This window comes from Rousettus aegyptiacus, unplaced genomic scaffold (genome assembly GCF_014176215.1).
Source record: "Rousettus aegyptiacus isolate mRouAeg1 unplaced genomic scaffold, mRouAeg1.p scaffold_m13_p_4, whole genome shotgun sequence".
NCBI lineage: Eukaryota > Metazoa > Chordata > Mammalia > Chiroptera > Pteropodidae > Rousettus > Rousettus aegyptiacus.
Genome location: NW_023416307.1, coordinates 47,244,177 through 47,270,853, shown reverse-complemented (window position 1 = coordinate 47,270,853; position 26,677 = coordinate 47,244,177). Strand labels below are relative to the sequence as shown.

Below are 26,677 nucleotides of genomic sequence, written 5' to 3'. Positions count from 1 at the left end.
CCGTTTTGGGTTATGATAGTCAATCTAGGGCTTGGTTTTGGAATGTTTGAGGACTGATATACTGAGCGCTGGCGGGAGCCATGGCACACCTACGGGTTCTGCAACTGGTCTGTGCTGAAGTGTGGGCAAAGCTTGTGACCCTTACATTGCTGCTACGTGATTCGTGCAGATACAATAGAAGAGCTTGCCCTCAGCTTTGAGAGGGGAGAGGTTTTTTCCTGTGTTGAGAGACCTACTTACCTGAGCCCAGGCCCTGCTCCAGTTCTCTTCCTAGGACCATAGCATTTTTAAATTTGAAAGACTTCAAAAATCATCCTATCTCTAAATCCTTTGCTAGATGGAAAACTATGACCCAGAAAGATCAGGTATGTGTCTGGGGTAAGCCAGAAGCAGAACCCAGACTAGAACCAAAGACTATCACTTAGCAATCTTTAGAAAATCTTTTAAGTAATTTCTGTGTATTAGAGCTCTCCAGAGAAACAGAACCAATAGGATATAAAAAGAGATTTATTGTGAAGAATCAGCTCATTTAATTATGGAGGCTGAGAAGCCCCAGTATCTGTCATCTGCAAGCTGGAGACCCAGGAAAGCCAGTGGTTTAATTTGGTCTGAGTCCAAAGGCCTCAGACCCAGGGAGCCAGTGGTATAAATCTGGGCGAAGATGAGATGAGATGTCTCAGCTGGATCAGTGAGGCAGAAAAAAGGAACAAATTCCTCCTCCCTCCCTGTTCTTGTACTGTTCAGGATGGGGGCGTGGCAGGGGGCGGGAATGGTCTGCTTTCCTGTGTCTACCAGTTCAGGTGCTAAACTCTCTTGGAGACACCCTCACAACCCACCCAGAGATACTTGACTGGAAATCTGGGTACCCCCTGATACAGACAGATCGACTATTCACATTAATTATCATAGGCTGTTTTGAATTGCTGATCATGATACGTTGTTTTTAGAACACATTTTCTAATTTTTCAGTTTTAATTTACCTGTTTCCTCTGTTGACCCTCATGATCTCATTGGTAGACATTGTTGTTTCTCTTTACAGGTAAGCAAACGGACATGTGACAGGTAGTGACCTAACCAACCACATATCAGGACTGGCCTAGGTTTCTTATTCTGATTCCATTTTCTTTCCCACAGTTGAATTGTAAATTCTGTGGCTCTGATAAATCAGTTTTTAAAATGTGGCGCTGAACTAACAGCATCAGAATCACTTGGGAACTTGTTAGAAATGCAGATTCTCAGGCCTGCCCCAGACCCACTGAATCAGAAACTCTGGGGGACTGAGGACCAGCAATCTGTTTGTTAATAATTTCACTGGATGATTCTGCATGCTAGTTGGAGAACCACTGTGGTAGCAAAACAATCTGGTCAGTATCCGGGATTTTACTACATTTTGCTCATATATCAAATTTATGAGGGAATAGAAAAGATGATATTAAAAACTGACCATAAAAATCAGTACATTTGTCTTTTTCTCTTTCCCATCCTCCCCCTTCTCCCTCCATTTGTCACTCCTGCCAATCAGGTAGTTTGTAGTAACTTCATTAAAAGTGTTTTTCCTACAAAGCTGGCAGAGTTGCCATGAACTTTTATTCATTCAACCCACATTTCTTGACACTTACAAAACATGAGGAAACTAAAATCAAAAGGAAAAAAAAAACAAGGGAGGGAAGGAAATGGTTGAATAAATGAATACTGGAACTTTTTTTTTTTTTAAGTCACAGGCCCAATTAACAAGATAAAAATCAGTGTTATCGATTGACCTAGAGAAGTGTGAACAGAATGTTATTTTTAAAAGAAAATTACGTTTTCTCAACATTTGCAAAGTTTCAGACACTGTGTTGGGAGCTTTATGTAACTGTTGCAGTCATGACTCATAATAGCATTTTGAAAGAGGTGGTATCATTTTTAAAAAAGTGAGGTGACTAAAGCCTCAAACAATCAACTTATCCAAATGTCACATAGTTAATATTAATAAATCCATGCTAGGGTTCACATTCAGGATCTTCCATATTCTAGATTTGTAATCTCTCCATCACATTATCTCTTTGGGCATCTTTCTTTTTCCTATGTCCTTTCATCCCACAGCTATGGAATTTTATCAGTAAATGTATGACATCCCATCATTTCAGTAGGATTCTGGAAACAGCACTTGAGCATTTGGGTTTTGCCAGTGAGAAGCACTGTCTCTGAAATCCACATCTATTTCTGACTCGCTTTGAAAGCATATTGGGACAATTAGTTAAAATACGTTACCCAACCACATCAGGCCTTTTCCTTTCCTTGGTTGAAGTCTGCCCAATAATTGAACAGAAAAATTAGGGAGGCATGACCTCTAGTGGAAATGCTGAGAACTTCGCTGTGGTTTTGTTGGAGGGTTTCTCCCCACACAACCTCCTCCCCCTGTTTAAAATGGATTTATGGAACTTTTCATCAGAAAGCTGCTCTCATGGCCAGATGTGGGTCTGTGCAAAGATGTCATTTTGGTCACTACCATAAAAATAGGATTTATGGGTCTCAAATTCACTCCATGCTTGGTTTTGAGTCCTTTAATGACTTTTCTTGAGCCAGCACCATCTTATAAAAGAATGCTTGTCCTTTAGCCTTTTTCCCACTTAACTGTAAAACCTAACCTGAGTGGATTTTTGGAAGGGACACTATGAATATAGGTGTCTGTATTTAATCCATCATGTCTGAGTTCACTTCCAGGACAGTTGATAGCCTTGGAAATGGTACAATTCTATCAAACTGTGTGATCTTTGGTTTCAGGGACTGAACTGTAATTGTGCCCATCACCACAGGTTTATTTCTTGACTGCCAAGTCGGCCTCACAGCTGATACTCACTGACCCACATATGCGCTCCCAAATGAGGAGTGATGTGGGTGCCAAGAACCCTTAAGGATTCTAGGTCGATTATACAATTGCTTTGCACAAGTTTAAGATTGAATAGAGGACAAAAATCAGTCACTACCTTCTGGGATAGAAGGTATGAAAAAGTATCTGCAGGAAAAAAAAAGTATCTTTTTCACTCAAAGCAATATGAATAACTGAGAGGCTGGGCATAGTAATGTATCCCCCAGTTGTGAGGCATGAGAGGTGTCTTGTCTTTTCTGAATCTCATTTACTTTCATGTTTTCAAAGTTCCACTGAAGTTGTCTTTCCTGGTAATCTTGGCTCTTCAAGATTTTAGAGATTTACTGGTACGGTGAACCCCTTCCTTTAACTTGATAGCTTTGTCTTTCTCGAGTCCATGTAATTAAACTTTCGGCTTTGAAACTGAGGGAAGGAGCAGAAAGTCTCAAGTTTTAAAAACATTTCACCTTGCTGTTTTAAAACACATGTCTCCTTGAAGGTGACACTTTGGTCCTTCTGGAGTGGGGATGTGGTGACTCCTATTTTCCACAGACCCCTTGCTTCGAAACTCTTGGTTATAGGCAGGTGGAATGGAAAGAACCCTGGATCGAAGATCAAGATATTGGATTCTGTTCCCAGTATCTTTGCCTTTCGGGATTAATCAGCCTGATCTGGGCCCTGGAAGTTAGAGTATGAGACCTTGAAAATCAGTTCTGGCTCTAGCAGTCTATGATTCATTCATTTTTGTGTGGGGTACACACATACAACTAAAACTTCATCCCCTGGAGTCCAAGAGTTCTATACAGAATGGCAACTAATTTGGACAACATTCTTCAACGCTATAAAGTTAAAAGAAAACAACTTTCCTGTATCTTCCTTAATAGCCACCATTTTAGCTCACAGTTTCTGGCTAGAATATTGAATTCCCCTTTTCATCCCCACACAAATGATTCTTGCTTTTTGACTTTTCTTCTGTATTGGGCAGACATGGATCTAATACGCTGCAACGATTGCCCCACTTTCAAATGATCTACTCGTGATTTTCAACTGCAAAATCACAAGGCTTTGATAGTTGTTTTTTAAAGTCTGACTTCTTTTGATGTGAACATTTGTAAGCCCAAACAGTAAAGTATGTTTTTACCCAGAGACTGAAGGAGTTATTAGGGAGACAGTTGTGACTCAGAAGTAGGTTCTGCTCTTTATTTGTCTGTCAGACTATTAGTACTTTTTTCCATGTCTGTTTTTCCCTGGAAGCACTTATTTGATCCCTTAATCCTTCCTTAAATTAGAGGTACAAGTTTAGTTGTACTAATCTGAAATTTTGTATGGAATGTTCCACCTTTATACAATGGAAAACTTTCATGACTTGTTAACTGAGTTGTTTTTTGGAACAGCAGAATTTTAAGATGTTACTACTTTGTTTGGAAACTTGATTGAGAATATTAGATTTTGAAATAACATTTATTTTTCAAATGAAGATAAAGACAGTGTAAACCCTCGTTATTGATATGTTAGATATTATAACACTGAGCTATATGGAAGATTGATTAATAACTATTGTTTTGACACTTCAAAGACAAGTTATTGTCTAGAAATGATATGTGTTTATTTTGCTGGTATAGATAAGGAACAAAGCTTATCAAATATCCCTTGAGGCCAGGCATAACTGAGACCTAAAGGGTGACCATCTGTAGATTGCCCCTGGCAGAGCCCAATTTGCATTTGGAGGCCTTTCTTGCCCTTTCTGCCCATCTTGCAAGAAACAAATAACCTGATGAAGAATCCAAGTGTCACACGCTTCTTTCAAAATAATTGCGTGTGGTCAGATTACTTTTTAATCTAGTTTAAGCCAAAAAACTACGTGGCTATTTTGTGCACTTATTTGGCCTATTCAGCCACTAAGAGCCTCAGTTTCCACATCTGTGCAATGAGAACTATAATGACCTTCAGTGAATTATTGCTGGGCACAAATGAGAAAATGGCCATTCTCTGGGAACTGCAAAGCATCATATAGTATAAAGTAATGTTTGTTTTGAGTTTATTGATTAAAGTCAGATAAAAAAATCAATTTCCTTTCTATTAATCATCTTGGCTTTTAAAATCTTTTAATATATTTATTTGTAGTCAGAATTAAACAGTTTTGCAGAAAGAGTAGTGCCTTAACCTCATAACTCCAAGGACTATTTTCTCTGCCTTTTGTCTTCCTTATTCTTGATACCTGAGGCTTTATTCCTGATTTTTTTTTTTTTTCATCTCAGCTGCAGCAAATGAGAGCTGAAACTCTGTTGTGCAACAAGCTCTTCAAATACTTTGAGAATCATTGTCAGCCATGTTACCTGCTCAGGCAAAGCATCTTTTAGTCTTCGTTCAACTTAGTTCTGAAGCCTGTCAGCCTCTGAATTACTAGATTTTCTCTGGGAGACCAAAAGGCAAAGTTGTTAGTCACAGGGTTGTACCTGGGGGCAAATAGGCCCTGGGGTGATGCTTTTATAGTATCATCTTACATCTTACAGAGTCTTATCTCTTTGCTTAAGCCTCTATTTCCCCAGAGCTCTCATTCTAGGATTTCTTTACTTTGGAGCCCTGCTTGAATCTCTTAGTAAATAAGTGGAGTGAGAGTGCCATCTCCTGACAGTTGTTGGAAATTGCTTAGTAAGGTGGCATCTATAAGCTCTGTTTTGGAGCATCAAAGAAAAAATGCACCCTGTTAATCTTTTTTTTTTTTTTTAAATATCAGATATTAGACTTTAATCCTAGATCACATTATAATTATATGGTAGTTTTTCTCCCAATCTCCAGTTATGATTGTTCGCTGAAAATTGGTGCTTTGAGGAATGTACTAGAGTTAAATTATTCTCAAAGAAGAAGAGGAATGCCTTTGTATAGATACCATATAGTTTATAGTCAGCTCATTAGCAAGTTCTTAGCTTCTCCCTTTCCTTGATTTCCTTGCTTGCAGGTATAGTGGCTCTGGAGTCTTTCATCATGTCTGGAAATGACAGTGTCAGATTGACATCTAAGTATATCACCCTGACAATTTCCATCCTGGAAGATTCCCTGTCTTAAGCTATAACCATCTACTCATTCATTCAACTGACTTCTGTTACGGTTAGGATATAGTCCACAGATCATCAGACAGAGAGACACCAACAGGTCACCAAATAATTGATAATTGGTCTAAGCACTACACTAAAGAAAAAGTCTGGATAAAGGTCATTGAATAGAGAGATTAAATATGTTTGGATTTTTTTCCCATACAATTTAGAGAAACGGAGGCAAAATAATCCCAAACAGAGGCTAACTGAGAAATGGCATTTCGGTCTTTGAACTTTGCTTGAGACGTTTACATCCGAACGAGGAGGGTCTATTTGAACAATCTGTCACTCTGGAAGTTGGTTCCTGCGGTAAACCCAGAAGCCAGGCTCACCTATGTTTTCACTTTTTCTCCTCAAACTTTGTTCCCGTTGTTTTCTTTGTAATTGGGGGAAGAAATGCCTATCTTTAAGTAATGTATAGATTTATGTCTCCAGAGTTCTCCAGAATTTAGCGAAGATTTAGGATATCTTTTGGGAAATGAACAGAATTGGGATATTAACAAAGTAATAAATAGGCAAGGTGCTAACTGTAAATGCCCTGGAAAACATGTGTGTTGATTGGAGAAAGCCGATGAACTCTTTTTTGAGAACGTGGTTACATCTAGTTTTATAAGTTGCGTATACCACATCAATGACTCAATGTGGGAAAGAGCAAGTCATTTAGTATCATTGGCTTATACTTTTGTTTTCATGGCTAATTACATGTGTGAGATGTTTTGATTCTATCTAGAATTTAGTAGAGATGAGCCTGTCTAGCACTGCTACTACTACTACTACTACTACTACTACTACTACTACTGCTACTACCACCACTACTACCACCACCACCACCACCACCACCACCCACATGCACACACAGAGTCTGAGAAACAAGAACCACCTTAATAAGCACAAGAGGAGGTAGGGCAATTGAAATAGAGAAGAAATAAAGAGTCAATAAAGGGTCTGTTATGAGCAAATGAGTACATTAATCTTGTGGGAACCCCTGGGAAGTTGTGTTGAACCCACCTTAGAATTGTTCCACCAGAGTGGGGAGAGTCTGGGGCATTTTTCCACTGACTCCTGCCCTTCGCCCTCAGAAGGTTGTCCCCAGCGATGTCAGTTGTGCATTAATTCCCCTGAACCTCCTGGTAGTTCCTGGAACAGAGACAGCCCTCAGGCAAAGGAGCAGAATCCCTGGCCTTGAGGAGGGAGGCTGCCAGCTAGCAGGAAACTGCCTACCATAGGTACAAATGAAGTCAAGGTCAGGCCTGGGACGCAGAGTAGGGCATCAAAAGTGTCTCCTCCACACACACCTGAAACATTGTCATGTATTCACATATATTAGGAAAAGGTAAAGTCAAGTGAAATTTATAATAATAAGGAATTATTATTAACTTTATTTAGATATGAGAATGGTACATATACATCACCAAATGAGAAAGGAATGTAAAACACACTCACCTGTGTCACCAGTAGAGCTGACTGGTGTATAGTTGGCTTAATTCTGAACATCTCCGTCACAAGTTTCTTGCTTCTGAAGATCAGGAAAGAGGTAATCTTGTCATCACTGATGCATTTCTGTATCCTGATGTAGCCACTTGATACCATATTGGCATTGCTCTTGCTTTTCATTTTGTTTTTATCTTTCAAGAATGAGCCTTCTAACATGAACTCTCCTCCTGTAAATTGAAAATGTAGCTTTTGCTTCATTAGGGCTGGGGAAACTGCTAGGTGGGGCTAATTAGAGTCCCTTTGAGTCTTGACAGTAAGTTCTGATTGGCAGAAACCATGAGTTTTTAAACTGTCCTAAGAACTAAAAAGAAAGGAAAGAGCTAGACTTAGTAGGTGGGAAAATGTATGGATAATGTGTGTGCATGCACGTGTCCAGAACCCATGTCTGTTTATTGACTGCCAGGTAAGCAAGCACCAGACTGCATGCTAAGTAACTCAGTGTGCATTTTCTCATTTCATTCCTATGGCCACCCAACCAACTTTTAGTTGTTATCCTCCGACTTCATTTAAGGAAACTGAAGCCCAGAGTCGTTAATTGTATTGCTCATGAATGAATTAGACTTGAATCTAGGCCTAACTCATGTTCATTCTGGTCAAAATACCTTAGTAAATTTTGACAAAGCCTGCCAATTTTTAGAACTTTAGTTTTAATTTTTAAGAAAGAAGGTTACGAAAAAATTAGAGGCTTTTTTTTTGTTCTCAGTCTTGACTTTTGGATTATTAGTAAATGATTTTATGGACATATGCAGACAGTATTTCATATTGTGCCATGTAGCAAATTCCATAATCCCCGGGTTATAGTTAATAAGGTATTCAGGTTGATTAAAACAAGTGATACACTCAAAAAGCAGTTGCCTTCTAACCCCAAAGTCTGTACTAGCCACTGCAGTAATAAAGTAGACTATTGACCATGATAATATCTTTCATTTGCTGAGCCTCTTTGCCAGTTACTGTGCCAAATGCTTTATGTTGTTATCTCCTGTAGGGGTGAAAATAAGCCATGAATACAGCCCACTGCAAAAATAGGTATGGAGAGTGCTGATGTAAGAATTCAGATCAGGACCCTTCACACAGGTGTGCAAGTGGTTCATTGCATGGGACAGTTATTCTGGGGGAACAAGAAAGGGCTGGAATCCAGCCGAGCCTCTTGCTGAGCCGCGTGCCATGCTACGTGATGACATCACCGGAGCCACCGTTCCCGGGCTAACAGCAGTCTGGGGATGGCTAGGGAGAGAACTTTCCATTCATTTCCCTTCATCTAACGTGTTTTGTATGCCTTACATGTGCTAGAAGATTTAGATAGATTATCTTGTTCAGTTAAATCTTCAAAACAGCTCTGGGGAATATGTGTTGTTTGGCTAATCCAGTTTTATGGGTGTTGGAGAAAGGGAAGAACATATGGGGAAAATGGACAAAATATCTACTATGTGCTTAGACATTTCATATCAACTCTATAAGAGCAATTTTATAGATTGTTTTTTTTGTTTGTTTTAAATAGATGGGGGATTGGAAGCTCACAGAGGTTAAATAATGTAACAGTCTTAAGTAGGAAAGGACAGACCCAGAATTCAAACCCAAAGCTGTCTTATTCTGACTCCAATGCTCTTGTATGTGTATTAGTGTCAAAATGGGAAAAGAGCAAGGAAGACATCTTTGAGGAGGCATCTTTGAATCAGTTCTATCCCTACATATATTCGGCCAGTAGATTGTTACCATACACAAATTAATCAGTTTTCTAAAAAATTTAAATAAAATTACATGCAGTTATCTCAGAAATTATGCCAAATAAAACAGACTCCTTGATTTATAAAACATATTACTATAATTGTTAATGATCACTCAACAGATTATTGAAAAGCTAGGATGTTCTCTTGGCATCTTAATTCTGTGTTTCCTGTGTATAGTAGTATATTTATTTGGGAATACAGTACTACTAGCTTCTTGTAAGTCAGATCATGTCCATTCTTTCTTGTGATAAATGTGGATGACAGATATGTCCTGCTCCTTTCCAAGGTCACACTAAAGCTGTGACCAACGAAACCACAAAGCTGGCACTGTGCCTTGAGACCTCTGCTACTTCCTTGCTAAACCATTCTACATTCATGGCAAGTTGGGTCATTGTGTCATAGGGAGAACGATATGTATGCGCCATTCTGACCTTTGCTGCAAACGTGGGAATAGGACAGTGTTGTTAATCTGTCACTAGGGCTGTGTGACCTTGAATGAGTTATTTCTCCTTTTTGAACCTCAGCTTTTTTCACCTGTAAAATGAGGGACTTTATATATATGATTTCTGGCCATGAATGCGCGAAATGTTAAAATCTTCCCCGAACTGGGGTCATTAAAAATCCCATAGACTGGCGACTTTGTTAGAAGACAGCCATGTGTACTTGTTGGAATGTTTCTCAGAATGTCAGGTAAGCTTTGCAGAAACATTTACTCCCCTGAAGCATAAATCATAATACTTTGTAAGACGATTTTATGTTGTTTATTAACAACCAAGGAGACTGCTTCCCTAAGGGATGTCTCAGAATCACAGAAGGATATTGCTAACGTCGTCCATTCTGCATCCTTTGTACTATTAAGAATCATTGGCCTAATGAGGCAGTTATTGGTGCGGCACATAAGTTGGGACAAAAGAGATAATACTTTTTTATGAAACAACAAATATTGTTGAGATATTCAGGTCTTTTTAAAATCTACATAGGAATCTTTCATATACATAAAGACACACACATAGAGAATTTATCTAGTTCTATAGCTTTAATTATAAAAGTTTTACTCTTTGATAGATCTTTCTTCCATCAACATAGATGAAAGTTTTTTTGTCTTGTTTTGTTTTAAGGAATCTGTACGAGTACTAATTTCACTTATCTACTTAGTATTTATTAAACCACCTGCCTGAGTTCAAGTGATACTTAGTTCTTGTGCACTGTTGTTAGTAATCAACATTCTGTGTTTGAGTGGTGGAGGTTAGTAATCTGAAACCAGTGGAATGTGATAAAGTTTTATTCACTAGAATATAATGGAGTCAGGGACAAGTTCCATTTTGCACTTGATATTCTAAAGAGAATCAGCAAAGAACTAAGTGGGTGACATCGAACTCATTCCTTCAACTGAAGGTCCCAATAGTATTAGGGTCTTCTTAAGCAGAAACTATGAAATCAACTGAAATCAAAGAATCAATTATAGGAATTGAGCCAGTTTTACTCTGTATTTTAAGAGCAGGTATATGCCAGTGCTTCCAAGAAAAGAAGAGACCCACTCAAGCAATAAGCGCTCTCTCCATTCCTCCATTTCTTTGCTGCTGACAAGCTCAGTGGTAGGTGTGCATCATCCTTTCATTTCCACTCGTGACTTCGGATAATTTACTAGTAACTAAACGGCCAGAGTCACTGTATCTTACCCTCCTGCAATTACACAGAAATCCTTGGGTCAATCCAGAGTTGACATTTACTGGAACTGATGTCTACAGCTAAAGTATACAATTGAATTTTTTTTCTCCTCCTTTTCCTGTCCAGCCCCTGGCTGTGTTTTAGTTGCGTGGCAACCCATCTGCTGTGATAGCTGATGTCAGCTTATTTTCACTTAAACTTAGCCCAGGAAAGTTTTCAAGAAGGGCATTTGAGTTTGTGTAATGTTGGGGAAGGCTCCAATTTGTGTTACCAAATCATTTTTAAAACTGCAGACTGGCTGGCTGAATGTAAATGTGGATGTCACAAGGGATTAGCTTCCCTGACAGTGTGTCTTTAGGGACTTGGTTTCTAACTTCTAGGAGCCTGGCAGATGAGCCTCTGCCATCTTCTCTTTGCTGCAGAAGTTCTCTCTGCACTTGAAAAGAATGGGAAGTGTTCAAATTACTCTCATTCCTAAATATTAGCATCTAGCCAACATTTTAACCCAGTGCCTAAGCAGCATTTGGGAGAAAAGGAATGAATAGTCTAGTGTGTAGTATAGCAACAAGTAAAAATATAACTCCTTTAATCCAGCAGAGGGCAGAAAGGAGTTTTAGCTTTTCTTATCTGTGACTCCAAAGAAAATTGTGACAACCCAAGGCAAAATTTAGAGGCATGTTTATAAACAAATTATCTCCAGCCTGTTAATGCACAGATTATTCTGATGGTATAGACAGGTTCTAGCTAGTGTGCTCAGAGCCAGTTCAATCCTATCTATGCAAGAGGATGTGTAGGTCATTGAGTTATGTGTATGCCAAGAGGGCCCAGCAGTATTGTACTCAAATAACTATACTGCTTCTAATCAATTCAGATCTTATTTACTAACCATTTATGTTTATGGTACTCCAAATGCTAGAATGAAAGGACATTTGAAATAATGATGAGTAAATAATTTCATTATCAAATGTTTCTCTTTTAAAGTAACTATACCTACGTGTAAGTCTATAACATAGTGAAAACGATTTTCACAACTCACTCCGGCTTCTAAGAAGTCAATCTTATCTTTCTATAGTGAAGCTGCAACTTGGTGGTAGTATTTTCAACATTGCAAAGGTGAAGTTAATACTGAAACAGGATGACAATTACGAAACGAATCTTTGTCTTGGTGTTTATATAATTTGCTAAGCCTGGCTTCTAAAAAACACTTTTAACAGGAAAATGAATTTTCCATGCTGATTTTTAGTGGAGGTAGTTTTTGCTTGGGTAGTATGTTAGTGTCTTAGATTGGGTTGCTGTGGAAGCAGCCCCTGATAGTTATTAAGGAGCACCCTTGGGATCAACACCAGTGGAAAGGAGGAGAGGGAAGCAGCATAGGGCAGAGGGAGAAGCTGGGTTTCCCATTAGACCCAGTTCAGTCTTAGCTGACCCTTCTGGGAACCCTGGATTCAAATGACTCTTCAGAATATCCTAAACTGGGGCACTCCCACATTGATCAGTTATCAGATGTGTCCTCAGTTATCGGAGTGTACCCACCACCCCTACCTCAACCACAGGACGTGACCTTGGCTGAGGTGGCTCTTTGTAGCTGAGACAATCCTTAAGGGATTGCGCTGACAGCACTCCCAGCAGCTGAGACAAGAAGTCCCTTGCTGAAGAGGGATCTGGGTGGCACAGCACAACACAGTTTGTGTGAGAAACAGCCCCAAAATCAGATACACTGGATTTTCTTTTTGATGAATTGTTGACTCTGTAATGGTGGATAACTTATGGTTGCTTTGAAAAGAAAGTGATAGCTTATTGTATTCCAGTCTATATGGAAGGAGATGATTAATATGGTTTGAAAAATAGGATTTTAAAGCATGGAAAAGAGGATATTTTTATAAATGAGTGTTAAGTTCTGAGATACAGTGGTAGCATAAATACATAAACATGGTTTATTTATTTGTATTGAGATTACCCTATGAATAACAAACTATGTTGATTAAAAGTAATTACAGTGAATAATGGAATTGTGGTTTGTGGTAGTTCTTTGCTATCTTTGGGGAAAAGTTGTTTAAGTTACAGAGAGTGATGCTCAGATAATGAAGATTGTCAGATAATGAAGCACAAGTAAATGTATAATAAAAAACAGGAGACGGGGGCTGTAAATGTATGTTGTTCATAGAAGTCATTTATGTCTAGCTTTTATTCAAGTACTTCGTGTTTAATTCCACCTATTCCTTTGTCATTCAATCATAGCTTTAATTGTGTGCCTCCTGGGTGTAGACCTTTGTGCCTGCTTAATCCGTATTTGAGACCTGGTTCTCATTCTCAAAGAGCTTCCAATGTCATCAAAAAGTCAGATTTGTTACATTAACACCAGTGTCATCAGCAAAGTATGCAATTTGGGAAGGTGTTAAGTTTATGGTGCAGGAGTTGAGTTTTCTCAAATGTAATTTGTTCTCGAAAGCTCCAATTTTTACATTGAAAATAAGTATTTCATTTGTTTTCATGAAAACAGGCTCGTTATGGTCACTTTTTACGGAAATTGTCTATCAAGTACCCAAGTCTGAATACTCATATTATATCAATTGTTCTTTAAAGTAAAAATGTTCCATGAACAAAGCAGCTAATTTAGTCCACAACTCAGTCACATGAGTGCTTTTTTTAAAAGATGTCTTTTGTGTTTAAATGTGAAGAAGAAATGCTTTACGGTTACTTCTCCTTGCTTCACACAGAATATAAGAAAGTGGCTCAAGAGTTATGGTTTAATAAAATGAATCCTTTTTTTTTTCCATTAAGGATGTTCTTAAGTGAAACTGTATTTTTATTCATGCTAGTGTGTGTCAGCAGTGAAGAATGCAGTGACTGCCGGTGCAGTTTCATGCCTCTGTGTTGATTTAATTAAGGCATCGACAGTTTCGTCCTCCATTGCTTTTGTACCATCAGTGCAAGTGTCAACACAGTGGAAAAAGCAAACGGTGCGATAGTATTATTATGAAAAGAATTATGACCTCACTGCCCCCTGAAAGTGTCCCACTTTCAATGTCCACAGCCCACATTGAAAATGGCTCTTATAGAGAATGGTTTTAAGCAAGGAGTGCCTGGGGGAGGGAGACCGATTTGGCAAGAGATGAACAAGCCTGGTTTTATATAATGGCAGCAGAGATGGACACCAGGGAAAAGAAGAGCTGAAGCTTCCTGCGGTTGTCAGCCTGGTTGACTGAGTGGATGGCAGTGCCGTTAACCAAGGTGATGACTGGGGCAAGAGGAGCCCTGGTTTATGACTGGAAAAGATTCTGTTTTCACTGTGAGAGGAAAATCTTTCATAATACTCCCACTTGGAAAAGGATGGAATCTGGCACTGAAGAGAAAGAACAAAGTGCTGTTAGCTGGGTCTGTGCAGGAGCCCGAGATCTGGTTTTGTACTGCTAATGAAAAGTGGTGTTTGTAAGCTCGGCACATTTTATATTGATACATAAGATTCTTATGTCTGTGCTTCCGGTAATAGTGCTTTCTGTTTCTGTTTCTAGGAATGGTGCAAAAGTTGGACCAAAAACTTCCAGTGGCCAATGAGTACCTATTGCTCTCTGGAGGCGTCCGAGAAGGTGTGGTGGACCTGGACTTAGATGACCTTAATGTCTATGCCCGGGGGACTGACTATGACATGGACTTCACCCTTCTGGTGCCAGCCCTTAAGCTACACGACCGTAATCAGCCTGTGACACTTGATATGCGCCACTCAGCCCTGTGCCACTCTTGGCTGAGCCTTCGACTCTTTGACGAGGGTACGATCACTAAATGGAAGGACTGCTGTACCATTGTAGATCACATCAATGGTGCCACCAACTACTTCTTCTCCCCAACCAAAGTGGCTGACTGGTTCTATGACTCCATCAGCATCGTCTTATCAGAGATACAGAAGAAACCCCAGCGAGGGATGCCAAAGGTGGAGAAGGTAGAAAAGAATGGAACCATCATCTCCATCATTCTGGGTGTGGGGAGCAGTCGCATGTTGTACGATATTGTCCCTGTGGTGTCTTTCAAAGGTTGGCCCGCAGTGGCCCAGAGCTGGCTCATGGAGAACCACTTTTGGGATGGGAAGATCACTGAGGAAGAGGTCATTAGTGGGTTTTACCTGGTGCCTGCTTGCTCCTACAAGGGTAAGAAGGACAATGAATGGCGGCTGTCCTTTGCCAGGAGCGAGGTGCAGTTGAAGAAATGCATCTCTAGCAGCCTCATGCAGGCCTACCAGGCTTGCAAAGCCATCATCATTAAACTCCTGTCCAGGCCCAAGGCTATTAGCCCCTATCACCTGCGGAGCATGATGCTTTGGGCCTGTGACAGACTTCCTGCCAACTACTTGGCTCAAGAAGACTATGCAGCCCACTTCTTGCTGGGCCTCATCGATGACCTGCAACACTGTCTGGTCAACAAGATGTGCCCCAATTATTTCATCCCTCAGTGCAACATGCTGGAGCATCTCTCGGAGGAGACAGTAATGCTCCACGCCCGGAAGCTCTCCTCAGTCCGCTCAGACCCCGCAGAGCACTTGCGCACCGCCATCGAGCACGTCAAGGCAGCCAACCGGCTGACGCTGGAGCTCCAGAGGCGGGGCAGCACCACCAGCATCCCCTCCCCGCAGTCCGACGGAGGGGACCCCAACCAGCCTGATGACCGTTTGGCCAAAAAACTGCAGCAGCTAGTGACTGAGAACCCGGGGAAGTCCATCTCTGTTTTTATTAACCCTGATGATGTCACGAGGCCCCATTTCAGAATCGATGACAAATTTTTTTGAGCATTTTGCTGCCTTTGTTTTGTTTCCTGATTCTAAAACTCTCATAATGTGTCGTGCGGTTCGTGATGCTGTCTTTTCGTTTTTTACATATCCAGCTGAGATTGGATCTGTTAAGAACACATTTTAAGTCTCCTGTTTCTGCAGGATGGTGCAGGCTCTGAAACAGTATATTACTATTTCATATTCTGCCTCCGTTTTTGTTGTTTACTTTTTATAGTTATTGTCACATAGTTTGTTTTTGTTTTTTTAAGAACTTGAGCCATAGGTGAAGAGGCCATGAATTTTCTTGCTTTTTTCTGTTTTGTACTTTGTACAAATTTGTTAATAGGGATGGGGAAACAATCTTTTTCTGACATAAGGATTCTATTATTTTTTGTTTTGGTTGTCTTTTTTTCCCCCCACTACAGATATTTGAGAATCATCTGAACCTGGGAGCTACCTGGCTTGGATTGAGTTCTTTTGACCAGTGGCCAGAGTAGTTTTCCCTTTTCCACTAAACAAGGTAGACTCTGAAAGTGATAATGCTACAAATTGTGTTTTGGAGCAATGTCATTGAATGTAATTGTCCTCAGATCAGAACTTTGGATGATTTGGAGGGTGCGTTTGACAACTTTCCAAACAGAATTAAGGTTTCCAAGTGGTAGTTTTTGTGTGTGTGATTATTTGAAGCCTTATTTAAATCCTGTTAAAGAGCATACCATTATAATTGTTATTTGCACTAATGAAATATTTGCCATTGTCAGAGTTCCAGTGTGTGTATTTCAATATAAATTGACATCCTCTGTTGAAATGCTGTCATCTTTTCATTTCTCTCAATCAGTAGAAGGATTCTTTACATACATTTAGTTCTTTAATTTGGGGTCCCGTTTTGCCTTTGGTATTCACTGAGAGAAGTTTTTAAAGCTTTATCCTGCCAAGTGACTTTATCTGAAGCTGAATTGAATAGGCGTCTTTGTCTGTGTTTCTTTTGGCTTAGAGAGCTAAGCTTTTTTGTAAGATCTTTTTGCTTCTGCTGAGAGTTTTAAAGAAAACTGGCAGGAAGAATTTATAATCCCCAAATAGAAGATGCCACCATGCCTGTTCAAAATCAGCAGATTTTGCTATTGAGTGGGAACCAGGGCATGTCTATGGGGTGGCAGCCTAGGTGTTGAGGTGTCTTATCTTCATGAATGAAGCGACTTGCCAGGCTTAGGTGCCACAAGGCATTAGCTCTCTGCTTTGGTATGGACTCGTGGCAGCCTGGTGTTTGAGAGGGCAGGGGTCTGCTGATTTTTCAAAGGATGACCATGATGTCTACTATTGGAAAGATCAAGCTACATTTTGGTTTCGATCTTGAATGTCCAGACTTACTGGTTCAATTCTGGCCATTTGAAATCAGGCATATGCGGTCTTGGGTGTTTGCATGGGAATTAATGTAATGCTTATAAATGAAAATGAAATCATTCAACCATCTTAAGTCAAACACAAAACTAATAATAAAAGAAACATACTGACATTGGAATTTTGTTGTTGTTACTGTTGTTAGTTTGTAATCTGGAAACTGTTTTCTTATTAGTAATACCAACAGTAATTTTCAGTAAAATTGGGGCTTGCTATTGTCTTTGAGGCCAGATATTCATATAGTGAACACCCAGTATTCTTTCTTACCTTTCTCCAATTTTCCTACTAGTATCTACCTATCCTCCACATAATCTATGTCCTTCTTGGGAAGTGATGTCTCCCCCGGCTCCAGACCACACCCTGATTGGTATAGGCCAATTGGAGTACCATTTCCCTGGCCACAATCGTTAATCAGAGATTGGACATGGAATGTAAGCCACCCTAATCAGAGACATGCTCAGTGTTCTAGCTTGGGGCACGGGGAAGAGGCATGCACTGTGGATATGGAAGAGGAAGCACTTGACCTCTATCTCTAACAGCTATCTCGTAATCATGACTAGAGCCAGCCTGAGGATGAAACTGACATTGGGCAGTACTATGGAGAGATGAGGGGAAAAAGCATGAGCCACAGACACTGCCCTCCCCACTCCCAACTCTGAGACCTCTCCTCCCAGTGGACTTTCTAGTTAAACAACTCAACACTTAGTTCTTTTAGCCATTTAAATTTGGTTCAGTTCATCAAAATATTTAATCTGATATACCAAACTATTTCAGTGTATTTAAATTAAGTTGATGCATGTCTCTTCTCTCTCTGGGGATAGATATCAAGGATATCCATATCAAAAAGATGGTTTTTACAAAGACGCTGGCTTCCTTTAAAGTCAACTATATACTACCATAACTGTGCTTTGAAATGGCACCTCAAATGCAATTAGCAATATTTACAATATTTTTAATTTGTTTACAGAAAAAAATTTATTACAGGTATGATAAGAACCTAGTTTCCTTTTGCTATCTCCAGCTCTAGTAGAGAATACTAAAAAGTCTTGGGTCAACTTTATAAAAAAAGGTCAAAGGCCCCTAAGATCTAGTAACTTCAAAACTTTTTTTTTTTTTTAAATTTCTGCTATTTATTATCAGTACCATAAGCCTAAGACTCTTAGGCCAGATATTGTTGAGACAAGCTATAACTCAACAGGTTTTCAATTCTCTGATGGGACCTGGTTTCACATATTTCAAGAGTAAATTATTCCCTGCCCTCTGCCTTTCCCATCTGAAATGGGAGATCCAAATATGCAAGTAAACATTGGTTTTTAGAGTGGATGGAGCCAATTAGGACCAGACATTTAAAAATAAGAATATTCCTAAAATTACAGAATAATTTTAGAGAAAATGAGAGGCTGGCCTATGTGGCTAGCTTTACTTTCAGGTGTAGATGTGAGGAAGCAGGGAGGAGACTTCTGGGGCTAGTTGAAGAGCTTGTAGTGACTTTTACATCACCCTCTTACACACACACATACACACACACGCATGCACATACACATGTACGGACGGGTGTGTCCACTTGCTTTCATATCACTGGAGCTTTCTTTAGGGTGACTGTTTTGTAATAGTTCCTGGGAGGATTAAACCCATTGGCTGATCAGAGCTAAGTGTTGATGATTTTGGATCAGATCATTTGGGGGCTTCCTGTTGCTCCAGAGCTCTGCCAAGGTCTTCAGGGAAGCACCTGAACTTCCAACCTGATAAGCTCTCTTCAGAACCTTGTCCCTTGAGTCAGCCAAGGGCTGCCTGTATGGCTGTTTCACTTCCCAGCTGGTTATTAATAGGAGTCAGGGAAAGATTTTTATTTCACACTTCTCATATTCTGACCTAGAGGGTAAAACTTTTTGCTATTAAATGGAGCACTAATACTAAAGGGAGGATGGATGTCACTTCCTGTTATTGTAACTTTATTGATATCAGATAAATATATATACACACACACACATATATGTGTATGTGTATATATACATGTGTGTGTGTATATATATATGTATGTGTGTGTGTGTGTATATATATATATATATATACACACACACACACACTTAACTGATTGAACTGATGTAATGCTCCTCTCTGAGGAAGATAGCCAATTTAAAATATGTACCTCTTATGCTATAATTTCTTCAATAAGAAGACAAAGCTATTCCTTTCTGGCTTTCCCTATCTAAGATGGCCTTTGCTGCTAAAATCTCAATTTTAGACCTCTCATTTCCTCTATTTATGCACCTGAAAATAACCAATGACAGTTTATGACTGGTCAATGGGATTCGCAGACCAGGCAGGGGCTCCAGATGAACTGAGATGGGTGGAAATGGCAGGGAGCGCTCAACTAGGTTAGATTAATGAGAGGACATTGCTTTTGCTTATCCTCTTTTTCCTCCTCTTTTCACTCCAGGGTAGCATTATTGTTCTAAGAACTCTCCAAGGCCAGTCTCGTGGTCATAGGTACAGAGCTCTCTGCGTCCTCTGCACAGCTGTGTTTGTGACATTTTAAAAAGCTATAGCTTACAAAAGGATTTTACTGGAAAATTGAAACCTTTTTTGGCTAGCAGGTCACTAAATATAGCTGGAGCATTGGCCTTAGTGAACTCACACATCAGTTTTATTCAGCTTTTTTTTTTTTTTTACACAAAATTTTGAGAGAAATCCATTTGGGGAGTTGCATGACAAGAAGGTAAGAATGTGTTGTGTATATAAATTTGATCACTATCTACCCCGTATTCACCTTGCAGAAGAAACTTTTGGGGCAGTGTCTCCCATCATAATCCTGTGACTCTGACAAGATCACAGCATGACTCCAGCCTGTGAGAGCCTTCCTTACCATCATATTGACCTTCCAGTCATCTTGTGTGTTTTTATGCTAGTAGTGTGGAGAAGAGCCATAACAGGGTATAATAGAATAGGAAAACGCAACATAGTCCAAGAAGGTTTCCTCCTCTTCACAATGAAGTTCCTGGTGTAGATCTCTGAATTTTAACATGAACTGCTTGTTTGTTTTCCATATGTTCTATGCCCAGACTCAATCTTCTGTATTAACAACAGTTGTGTAGGACATTGGCCCCAGGTCATTACATGAAATTCTATTTTCTACCACCCACCTTAAAATACCCTGCACTCTTGATAAAAAACCTCATGCTTCAACCTCTCCAAGTAGAATTCTCTTAGACACCCCGTTTTCACTTTCCTATTATGTGTTAGAGAACCACTGTCTTCTAAGTATTCCTACCAGCCAGCCAAAAAATATTTTGACAAGTTTTTCTGAGGTTTATATTATGAAAATTATAGGTATTAGGGAGTTTTAAAAATAAATGTACAGACTGTGCTTTTTCAAATTACACATTCTCTTAATTCCAAAATACCATTATGCAACATGCCTGCACCATTAAGAATCTGTGGAAGGACTTATCTAATTCTCCTCTGCCTAAATTGATCTCATAGCTGTACCTATCTCCCTGCAAAGAACAATTCACGAATAAATGCCTCCACAGCTAGTCAATTCGCTTATTTTGTTCAAGTCTTGAATCCCCAGGGTGAAGAGGGGTTTCATGGAGTTTTTAGCTTAGTGAAATGGAGGTGAACGTGGGGGGAAACATCATCTCTAGATGCTCAGATATTAAAAAAAATATATAGGAGTTCTAACTACACACTTACAATTGCATAGTATATAATAGGTTAGTTCAACAAAATGGGAACTTTATCCTGCATGTGTCTTTCAGGACACTTAATGAAGGAATGCACTATCTAGCCTTATGCCTGTTCTGGTTACTTTTACTCTACTTCAGTTTTCTCAATTGTTATTTGAGTGTAATTTGAACGGGTTGGATTTTCAGTGTCCACCTTAGGGGACACCACAGTGTGCTGGCCGTTGGGCTCCAGATCCCTCACCTTTGACTCAATGGAGCTTCTCTACTTTTATCTGCCTTACATGTTAGAATTTCCCATAATTGTTATTTAAAGAAGAGATATTAAATTCTTAAATGTTAAAAAACATCTCTGAAGGTCCTTCTCTATTTCTGAAGGCTCAGTAGTTCTAGAAAGCAAGTGTTAAACCAATGTGCTGGGGAATGAGAGTGGATAACAAATATTTCAATGCTTAATTATTCATTCAACAGACATTTACTGAGCACTTCAGTGAAAGAAGAGGACCAGTTTCCGGTCTTGTAAAGTTTTTAGTCTAGTGAAATGGGAGTAAATATTGGGAGAGAACATTGGCCCTAGATTCTCAAATAATAAGTCACATGAAAACTTTATAATTTAAAAGATGAGAATAAGTATTGAAAACTATAGTCACATATCTCAGCCCACATTAGCACAATAAATTAGGGTTTCTCACCCTTGGTACTCTTGACCTTTGGACCCAATAATTCATTGTTGTGGACAGCTGCCCTGTCATTGTATGTAGGATGCTTTACTCACTATATGACAGTAGCATCTTGCATCTCCCATTTGTGACAAAAATGTCTTCAGGTATTAATAAATGTATCCTGGGGAACAAAACTGCCTGTAGTTGAGAACCATTGCAGTAAATAATTCTACCTTAACTTTTTATTCCCTGAGAGTAGATTCATTTCTATGGCTAGCCAAAAGTAAGTAGATACCTAGGAAATGTTGGTTGAATTAAATTTGTAAGAGCAGTGTTGATGAGTCTTTCCATAGTCCTCTTTCATCACTTTTATGTTTGTAACTATCAGAATACTTGCTTAAGCAGTTAATGAACCAACATTTTCCAGTGTTTCAGGTGTTGCCAACAGGGGATTTTGAGTTGTACTTTAAGATGTAGCTTTTTCCCTCAGAGAACTTACAGTGTATATGGGGAAATATTGATTGAGTAGGTGGATATATAATAAACAGAAAAAGATATATACAGAAAAAGTCAAATGAAAGAGAAGGTAATTATCACAGGAATTGGGCATAGAGAAAAATCTGGGGTTGGGATGTTTAGGGAAATCTTTGAAGGATAAGAGGATTTGTAAAACTATGGAAACGTTTGGGAAAGTGCTGTGGAATGAAGGAGAATCTTGAAAGTATGGAGAGGACATGTGGGAATGAAGGATAAGAAATCCACATAGATTCATTCTTTTATATATATATTGCAGTCTGAAAAATGCTGCTGGAACTAAAGTTTAAACTTGGAAAATACATCTGCATATTTGTGCAGCAATGGAATCTCACTTCTTGTTTTAACTTTTGACAGCATGGGAAGTGTACAAAGCAGTTTGGCAGTACTTGAGATTCAAACAGAAGTCGTCACTGAAATGACTTTACAGCTGAATAAGTTTCACATATAAGCAGTGTTTTGTCCTGTTATTTTTTGTTGAGTTGAAGATGCATTTTCAAGTTTGTAACAACAGCTAATTTTCAAAGCCATTCAATGTTTAACAATGGCTGTTGAGGGCAGTTTTTCTCATTCAGGGAAAAAAAAATTAATCTTATTTTATTAGTGCATTATACAGTACATTGCTTAGTCATTTATATAGTTTATAAAACAATACCCCCCCCCATTACTCTTTTTCTCCTGTGGGTCTCCACCTAGCCATCACATCAATGCTAACTGCATTCCCTATCCTGTGCTCCCCATCCTTTTGACCATCTCTCAACTGCTAATTTGTACTTCTTTAACCCTTCACCCCATTCTCCCAGCCCCTCAACCTCCCTCCTCTCTGGCCATCACCAGATTGTTCTCTATATTTTTCTATATTTGTGAATCTGTTTTTGATTAGTTTGTTCTTTTTATTCCTTAGATTCCGCATATAAGTGAAATCATATGGTATTTATCTCTGTATTATTTCACTCAGCATTATAACCATGCTATTGCAAATGGTAGGATTTCCTTTTTTTAATGGCTGAGTAATATTCAGAAAAATTTTAATCTCAGCCCTCTACCCAAAAAAGTCAAAAAATGATTACCAGTGCTGTTATTAACTTTCTGTCTGGTTGAGCTTTAAAGGCTATAGAATTTCTATTTCTAAATGAAAATTCTCAGACTTGTCAATGGTTAGCACTATAAGAGTACGTAAAGTATAATGTCGATGCCACTGTATTTATAACACATGATTAATTTAAATATTGTCCTCAAGAGTACCTGCTGATAGCACAATGAATAATAGGTTTAAATATTTCAAGTTTTATAAATTTGTCCATCTAAGCTTTTGTTCCACTCCCACTCATATTTTTATCACCATCAGTTATAACACATCTTGGCAAATTCTACTTTAGATTGTACAGAAGTTGTGTCTTTCTTAACTTCCTTGAACATATTCTCACTTGACTAATCTTTAGTGACCTCAAACTCTGTGTCAATTCTTCAGATAAACAACTGAGCAGTATTGATAACACCTATGAACTTAACAAGAGCCAATGATAACCATTCAAACTTATGTCTTGTTTTTAAATTGACTATTGATGTTACTCCCACTATCATTTGTCTTCTGTTTAGACTACCTCCTCCCATTTTTAAAAAAAATTTTCTCTAGCATTGAAGTTCCACATTAGGATAGGTTTTGGTTTGACCATTCTGCAAAATATTTATCAGTTCCTTAGAGTTTCACTTCAGCATACATATTCCAAACTTTTTTTTTTTAATTTTAGAAAGCTTTCTTAAGATATAGTTTTAAATATTTGTATTTGTTTTGATTTTTTTTTTCCTTTGGGGATTCTATTAATACCCATATTCCATTTTCTTTTCTGGTCTTTCATATGTCATTATCTTAAAATCTTTTTTTTTCTTTTATTTTCTGTTTTATTTTTATTCCTTACTGTTCTTAATTTTTTCTTTGCTTTCTATGTGTCTATTTTTATCTTTCTTCTAATTTAATGTTTTTTTGAAACAATGTCAAACTTATAGAAAATATGAAAGTATAATACAGAGACATTTTCCCCAGAATTTTCTAAGAGTACATTGTAGATATAATGTCTCATCACCACCAAATACTTATGGATATTTCCTACTAACAAAGAAATTTTGCTATACAACCATAACTCGATTGTCAAAATTAGAGAATTGACACTGATGTTTTATTACTATCTAATTAATCCTCAGACTTTATTTAAGTTTGGCCAATATCCCTTGTTATGTTTTTTACAGCAAAAGGATTCAGTACAGATTCTAACATTGCATTTAGTTGTCATATTTCTTTAGTCTCCTTAGCTATCTAGAACCACTTCTCAGTTTGTCCTTAGCTTTTAGAACCTTGAGACTTTTGAATGTTATTAGTTAGTTAATTTGTAGAATGTCCCCTCAGTTTACACTGAGGGGACATTGTACAGGTTTAGAATTTCTGTAGGTTTAGAATTAATTTTCGCATTATTGGGTGTAAAAACACAAAACCTATGCTGTTTTTAATATATTTTATCCTGTGGTACATTATTTAGATTTTCTATTACTGGCAATGATAACTTTGCCACTGATTAAAATGTCTGCTAGGTTTCTCTACTATAAAGTTAATTTTTTTCTAAGTATTTTGTAAGTACTTTCAAACTATGTAAATATCATATTCCTCAACATAGTATTGCTTAATTCATTTATTTAAATTAGGATGGACTCGTGGATTTTTAAATTTAATGTCTTATAATCTATTATTATTATTGCTAATTTTGATGTTTGAATTGTCTCAGATTTTGGTCAGTGGGAGTCCTTTAAAGGTGGCTTCTGTTTCCTCTTGACCCTTTTACTCTTTGAGCATTTCTTCATTTTCATGCACAAAAAAAAATGTTCCAGGATCATTTTCTACTGTCCCTACTTTTCCAGGCCAGGAATCATTTTTTCCACCCTGCCCCTCCTTCCCCCCAAGGAATTCTGGTTCCTTTTAGTAGAAAATGGCTTTTAGAAACCAAGATCTGAGTTCTGGGTGTGTTAATTGCTGCTGGTATGTCACTTTTCCTAGTCCCTCTCAGTGGAGAGAACTAGGGTTTACACACACACGCTTATATTTATTTCTATATCCATGTATATTTTCAAAACCATGAGGTCATTCCAGTACCTCCAATTTCAGTTCACTTCCCCAGGGTTCATTTTAGTTTCCTCCCTTTTCATCTTTTCGTATTGTATCTATGCTCTGAGAAATCTTGCCTTAATTTATTTATATATTTGGTCAGTTTCTCTGCTTGAAACTAATCTTTTGTTCTTTCTGCCACCTCTTTGCTACTCCCACTTCCCAAAGTGGATACTTCATCTCACTTGAGCTCTGACATATGTCCCTCTGGGTACACCCCCACCCAAGAGACTCCATAATTTTTTTTCTTTAAATATTTTTTTCTTATAATTTGTATTATATAGAGTTAAATTATATTTGTTTGTTTGTTTGTTTGTTTCCTATGTTTAAATAAGGTGAGTTTTTCTGGGCTATTAGAAGGAGATTCCTGTTGGGTGGGAAGAATGAAAGAGGGTATCTTTCCTAGCTTCAGAGCTCAGTGACTTCCTTCTTTGTTTTTATCTTTAAAAGTTTTAAATATGGCCTCTGTGTAGTCTTGTTGGATTCTAGAGCCAAGTTGAATTCAATAACATTTTCTGCCTATTACCTGTGTTCCAGCCTCCCCTTCTACAGGCCTTGTTTTCATATCGGCGCTCTCTGCTTCAGACGGTGCTTCCTGGATTCTGCTTCCTCAGAGCCTTTCCTCCTTTTTGTCTTCACTTTCCTTACTCTGTTCAATTTATTTTTTCGCTTCTAGTGTTTTCCCCTCAAGATACGGCTTTATCCTTCCTGAAAAATGACTCTGTGGTTGTTTCTGAGATTTTCAGGGGCCCAGAAAGCCTTAACACTTTTCAAGCCATGTGACTTTTTTGTATTTACCAAAATTCTGACCTTGTGAAAGTGTCTCCCATTGGTATTTCTCAGAACAATCTATACTGCTTTCTCATCAGGATGGTGTTTTCTCTTCTTATGGATGAGCGCTTATTGGTAATTTTTTAGTTTCAAAAGCTTTTAGGATATAGTAGTGGGATATACATACATACATACATACATACATACATACATACATACATACACACACACACACAATTATCTGATGCAGATCCTACTACTATTGATGGTTTGGCACAAATGGCTTTGAGGGAATATCATTAAAGATGTTGTTTATGCCCACTCCCTGCCCCACTGGTGGATGCGTATCTCAGGAAATTTTGGTAAAATTAAAACTGCATCATGGCAAGTGTCTTAGTTTTTGAATGAAATGAATTCTTCTCAAGCCAGTTATGTGCAACAGGAAAGTACAGAAGGGTCAGGAATTCTCTTTGGTACAGAATGAAGCCCAATGTAAAACAGGGTGTATAGTTGTAAGGGGTTAAGTCCTGATCTAAACTTTAGATGAGAAAAATTAGCAACTGCAGAGTTTGTGCCCATCACAGATTCTTTCCTACCCTGTCACAGGGTAGCCATCATAGCATGTTTGAAAGCTTCTTTTGCTTTTTTCCAATTTATCCATAATTCTTTTACCTCTTTGTGGTGTTAGAAGGGATTTAATGTGTCTCCAAGGTGCTGCTTCCTCACTTACAAACAAAATTTCATTTATTTTTCCCCCTTCATGTACCTCATATTTTAGAGGCAACTGATTAGCTACTTTCACCTGGGCTCTGTAATGAGCATTCTTCCTCCATATCCTCCTTTGCCTGGTCCAGGTTTTACCATCCTTGCAGTTCTTC

At 38.5% G+C, this 26,677-nt stretch overlaps 1 protein-coding gene across 4 annotated transcripts in view; it reads left to right on the top strand.

Annotated features, from left to right (window-relative positions):
* The window catches only part of MB21D2 (Mab-21 domain containing 2), a 97,316-nt gene extending 80,203 nt beyond the window's left edge, over nt 1-17,113 (top strand). For 3 of the 4 annotated variants that reach the window (XM_016136342.2, XM_036218787.1, XM_036218788.1), the window contains one exon: nt 14,348-17,113. In XM_016136342.2, the coding sequence (XP_015991828.1) occupies nt 14,348-15,612 (1,265 nt within the window). In that variant the 3' untranslated portion in view covers nt 15,613-17,113. Of the gene's footprint in view, nt 1-10,663; nt 10,767-14,347 lie in introns of all 4 variants that reach the window. The other variant, XM_036218786.1, reaches the window with a different exon arrangement.
* Nucleotides 17,114-26,677: the final 9,564 nt, after the last annotated feature.